Here is a 5,760-nt window from a genome sequence, read left to right on the forward strand (position 1 = left end):
TGGCTCTCTGTTGCATCTCTTATGATCATCTCAGAGACTCTTTGACTCAGACTTCCTGTGAAGTTTGGCTCTGTAACATTGTATGAACTTTGATTTCTGTCAGAAAAGCATCTCTACTCCAGGTTTTTTTTTTTAAGGTATACTGTGTAGATGAGTTTATCAATTATCTGTAAAGTTTTCTGTTACACAAATCAGAAGTGGGTTAGAGTGTAGGCAGTCTTGAACATAAAATCAAGACATCTGATATGAATGTGTTAAAATCATAACCAGACTTTACCTCAGGTTCAGGGTCTACAGAGCCTACCAAGACTTAGTCATCCAGAGACAAACAGGCTGCCTCTTGGATCCTCTACCCACACAGGGCTCACATCCTTGGGCTTGCCCAGATGCCTCCCTCCATACCCTCTCGCCTCTCCTCTCCCCTCCCCTCTGCTCTCCTTTCCCCAACCTCCCTGAGCTCGATTGAGGGAGATGATTAAGACATCAAAAGCCGTGCCTCACTGTAGATCAAAACTCTGGGCTGACGGGTGAGAGCCTGATCCCACATAGACTTCCGCTGCATCCCCACAGCCGGAGATTTGCCATTCCCAGCAGCTCTCCTGCTCCACTCCATTAGTATCTCCATGCCAATCGGAGGCTCCCCGGGGTTCGACATGTAGCCTAGGATGAGTCAGGGCTGTGCAATCAACCCCATCCATGGAGAGGCAGGTGCTTTCAGATGGTGAGACACAGTGGTGTGTATGTGTGTGTGTGGGCATCTGTGTGTGTTTGTGTGTGCATGTGTTTATCATAGCTCAAGGCCTTTATTCACCCCCACTGTTTTATCATCCCCAACACTGAACAGCAGCAGCCCATCACACTGCCTCTATCTCCTTTTCTCTCCTTTCTCTTTCTCTTTCACTCTCACTCTCTCCCTCGAGGGGCTTTAGTTCATGTGATTCCACGCTCCAGCTTTAGCTCAACTTTGCCACTTGGCAGTCTCGGAAGATTTTTTCTGCTTGTCTCTCGTTTTACTCCTGCTGTTAAAGTGGTGATAAAGAGAACAGAAAATACATACAGGATCACGAGGAGAGACTTTTCCCTGCTTGTAAAATGAAGTGCTTCATGTTCCATCTGAGCAACGTCAGTGGAAAAGGGTGAAAGCCAGTCAGAGTTGGTGAGGACAAATTGCAGAAAAAAATTAATAAATATGGTTCCCATCCAGGCATGGAAATAATAGGAGGAAATAATTGGAGTCTTTCTAGCCAAGGGGGCTTAATAATAATAATCTAAATACAAAAAAGGAGGTTTATGAAATGTTTTGGTATTTGTTTTTAGCAACATAGAGATAAAGCTGAGCTGAGAACGCACCACGCAGATAGTGTTATTATTTCCCTGTAACCTGGCTATTCTAGGACATTTTTTCCGTGGTCACTGTAATTTGGTGCTGATGTCATGGTTACTACAGGCAGCAGCACAATCATTAATGTTTCTGGAAACCCAACCTATGAATAGTCTCTATCCCTGAGAGACACAGAAGAATGTGCACCACACAAACACTCATATACAAACAGTCAAACACACACAGAGACACGATGCAGGCATGAATTCACAAATGACGATGTCGGAATCATCAGTAATTAATCTCCACTTATCAGCTCATCGAGGTCTGTGCCACTCTTCACATCAGTGGTAGAGTTACAGTCATCTGAGCAGCCACTTGGTCATTCAGTTTTAGCCAGTCAACCAGTGAGTCAGGCCCTGGGGCTAAGCTCATTAAGGCAGGAGAGTCCCCTACTATCTGTCCCTCCTGCTGTGCACCTAAGGGCCAGCCCCCTCCCTGTCAACTCCCCGCCTTTAATTGAGTTCTCACTTCTCTTTATTTTACTGTCAGCATTATACCCCTCTCATTGTTATTCCCCTCTCCATCCCCTTTCTTGAGCCATCTCCTCCCTTTCCTTTACTGCTGCTACCACCAACACTTTTTTTTTGGTATTTCAGAGAGTAAGCACTTTCTCCATATTAAGATGTGAAATTCATTTTGACACTGGGCTGGAAATAGAGTGGAACCGGCAATATGCCCCTATCTGTTCCTCTCTCTCTTCTCCCTCCCTCTTCTCCTCTCCCTGTCTCTATCTTCCTCTCTCTCTTTTCCCCACTCCATACTATGTTTTTTTCTCCTTCAATCCATGGATCCACTCTCCCACCTCAGTTCCTTATATCACCTAGAGACTATCCTGTGAGGTAAGGGTTTGCTTGCCCCAAATTATATTTTTATATATTTTTATAAGGATGACATAGAAAAAAGGACCCTTGCACCTCTTTCTCAGGATTTGGTTCTATTAAGAGAGCATGAAAAATCAAATAAGGGATTCAGAGAAAAAAAAGGACAGATTAAGAAACAATGAGAGCCAAAGAGAACAAAGTATGCAGTAAGAAATAAATGAAAGCTAAAGATGACAAGAGTTAATATACAGAGAGAATCAGTGATGTCAGCTGTGTACAGCTCGGCTATGCAGCTCAAGTCTTGTATAATGTTTCGGTTAATCTGCTGATAATGTGACCTGATGTACCAATAGAGGGATGAGATGCAGTCGATTGCATGAAAATCATTGTATGAATAACCATATCCCTGAGCCAGCAAGTGTCCACAACTGCTGCACTTAAAGTGTAACAGGGGTAGCAGAGACATGAAGATGATTAGACTGACTGTTACATCTGGCCACTAGCCCAGAGCTAATTCACATAGTTGAATAACTGTGTGACCGCATGGCTGGATTGCCTAGACTGACACACTCTCCCTGAGATGATATGATGCAACCGGATAAAGAGCAGAGCGAAGCAGTGTGAATACGCCTAAATGCACTTTAGCCAAGCGGTGGCTTTTCTTACATGATTTTTCATCATGGCTAAATGTTTGTTTTCCCCTCAGGGACATTAGCGTCAAGGGACCATAACTATAGTCATGTTACCGAGGTGGATTTGAGCCTTTAGGGGTGTCTTCGCCTTAAAATCACCCCTGTACACACAACAGATATACAGTAAATGCACATGCATGCATATGCAGGCATGTGGTATATACAAGATGCAATGGTGCGTACAAATGCAAGCATACACATATGCTTGAATGGACACAGAGGATGCACATTCATCCCCTACCCTGCATATATATATATATATATATATATATTACATTTCTGGATTCATATACATGAACGTGTTCGATTGTAAAACATTGTAAATGGCCATGAATGTGCAGTTTTGTTATCATAAACATGTATCCATGTGATATGCAGGCTAAAGGGGCACTGACATGTATTGGTTTTTGGGTGTGATTTGTACAGTCTTGTTTGTTTCTGCTGTTTATGTCTTTTTCTCTTTGCAGCCCAATAATGTGTTAGAGCAGCAGTATTCCTCTGTATATCCAACTCACTGTCTTATAGCAAATGTCATTAAGGCTCCTGACACACTCACACTCACACAAACTGATAAGGTCTAATGAGAAAGTCTGTCTGACATTGCTGAATAAGGAAAAGTACACTGCTCAGAAACAAGTTTGGTTCACCTCTGGATGAGCATGAACTGCACAGACATACACATACTGTATGTAACCCCCCTGCCAAAATGTTTTCATACATGTAATAACTGATACAAATAGATACAATCACACATAAACTTTTTTTCTCACACACACACACACACACATTTTCACACACTCACACACGCACATATAAGACGAAAAACATAACAAATGTGTCCGGGCACATGCATAATCCACACAAACACACCATTCCCACACAAACATCAAACAGTGAAAAACACACAACCCACGCACTCACAAACACACACGGTCACACACAAATAACACCCACACACACACCAAAAAGCCACACACAAACACTTACACGCAGAGTCTTCGTGCTCACCAAGGCGGTTGGTTTGTCAGGGGGGTTAGAATTTGCATGGCTGGGCAAATTTTCCTTGTGCTAAACTCTAATCAGCTCCTGTATCTCTCAGACACCTGCCCAGCAAAAAAAACCTTAATATGCAAAACACCTTCCCTCCCTCCTCCAGTACTGCAGCTCCTCGGCCAACAGAAGACTTATTCACCTGGCCTCTCTCACTCTTTTCCTCTCTGTCTGTCTTCTTGCAAATTTTCACATTTATGTATGCAAATAAGCTGTTCCCCTTAAGCCTGTTTCAACAGTAGCTTCCTGGTGCCAGGAGAAGAATGATAGTTCTGTCTGAGATATGACCTCGGAAAGAAGGGGGTTTGTCAGGGGGGAAGGTGGCAAGTCGAACATTTTCATTGGGTGCCGCGCGCAAACTCCCTTCCTAGAAGTTGTTCTGTCCATTGTTTGTGAAGTGATCTGAGTCACACACACATCTAAGAATCATTTGGATCCATTTCATTTCTTTACAGTGAAATACTGTGTCTTTCAAAGGTAGCACTGACTTATTTTTAAAGCACAAACACACACTGTCAAACCTACGCTGAATGAAAGTCCCCCTCTGCTCAAAAATGTGTTTTGCATATTGTTTCTTCACTTCGGTGTTTGTGACATCACAACTTCTCTGGAAGCCAAATGTGTTTTAATATGCGACTGACACAAGTGTGATGTGGAAACTCGCACATACACCGAGGATGAACGTTTGAGTGTTGTATCGGAAATCTTGCGTCCAGCAGTGAAGCTTTTGAAATGAACAATTTCTGCATATTAATAGATTGTGTATTATTCAATGAGAAGGAATAGATGTACATTTATAAATGTTTAACTAAGTAAGGGGATCTTTAACTTGTGTTCTGACAAACAGCACAGGCCCTAAAACAAGGACATATATTTAAAAATCAGGTTTTTATGAAACTGTGTCTTTTTTGGGGGGATATTATTTCTCATCTGGGACTTCCATTTCCTGTTGTGGGTGTCAGGTGATTTACCATAAGCAGAGCATAATTTGATATGAAAACAGAAACATTGAATCCTCATTCCAGGATCAGGAAAAATGAAACCTGAATGATTAGAACAAACTCAAAAAAATACTGGTATTATCCTTTAACATTGTTCTCCTTACTGTTCTCGCTTTAACATATTGGTGGTGTAAAAATCTAAACTTTGCCGCGCGCATTTAAGGTCACGCCATCTTCTTGATTTAGACTTCCAGTCGCTAAACAAATCATTCCAGCACCAGTCATGAGCAGCTGAACAGGAAGAATCGTGTCATTTTTCTTTGTGCTTTGCTCTGATGGACTTTGGGCTTATTGAGACCTCATATATACAAGTGCTTCTGCCTGCCAGAGTCTTTCAAAGCCTCCCTTAAGAGGGCAGAAGATGGATGTGGGGAAGTGTGTGTGTGAATGTGTGTGTGTGTGTGTGTGTGTGTTTGGGTGCACACAGAGGAGCCCCAGTGGACAAATAACGGACAGAGAGAGATAGACGTAAACAGAGAGAAAGAGAGTGAAGCACTTTAAATGTGAGCGCTGCAAAACTCCCACTGCTCGCAAGGGCACTTCTCTCCTGCACGTCATCTCTCTTTTCCCCCCTCTCTCCTTCTACCCTTCTTTCTCCCCTTTCCATTCCCCTCGATTCCCTTTCTCCTTCCCTCCCTTCATCGCTCTCTCCTTTGTCTCCGAGCTCTCACCCTCTATCCCCTATCTATCCATCTCCCTCTTCCCCCTCTCCCCCTCTTTCTCTCCCCTTCCTCTCACTAAAACAGTAGGACGCTTAACCTTGATAACAGTGAGATTTTTTCCCCCCTCAAAGTGACACACACACACACACA

General features: G+C 43.0%; 1 protein-coding gene across 1 annotated transcript in view; it reads right to left on the reverse strand.

Annotated features, from left to right (window-relative positions):
• Positions 1 to 1,497: 1,497 nt before the first annotated feature.
• LOC118325495 (prospero homeobox protein 1-like) overlaps positions 1,498 to 5,760 on the reverse strand; it is a 12,577-nt gene continuing 8,314 nt past the window's right edge. Inside the window, exon 4 of the mRNA XM_035658204.1 lies at positions 1,498 to 1,503. Coding sequence (XP_035514097.1) covers positions 1,498 to 1,503 — 6 coding nt within the window. The remainder of the gene's footprint in view (positions 1,504 to 5,760) is intronic.

Source organism: Morone saxatilis, unplaced genomic scaffold, assembly GCF_004916995.1.
Source record: "Morone saxatilis isolate NCDOM2014 unplaced genomic scaffold, NCSU_SB_2.0 Contig16, whole genome shotgun sequence".
Taxonomy (NCBI): Eukaryota; Metazoa; Chordata; class Actinopteri; family Moronidae; genus Morone; species Morone saxatilis.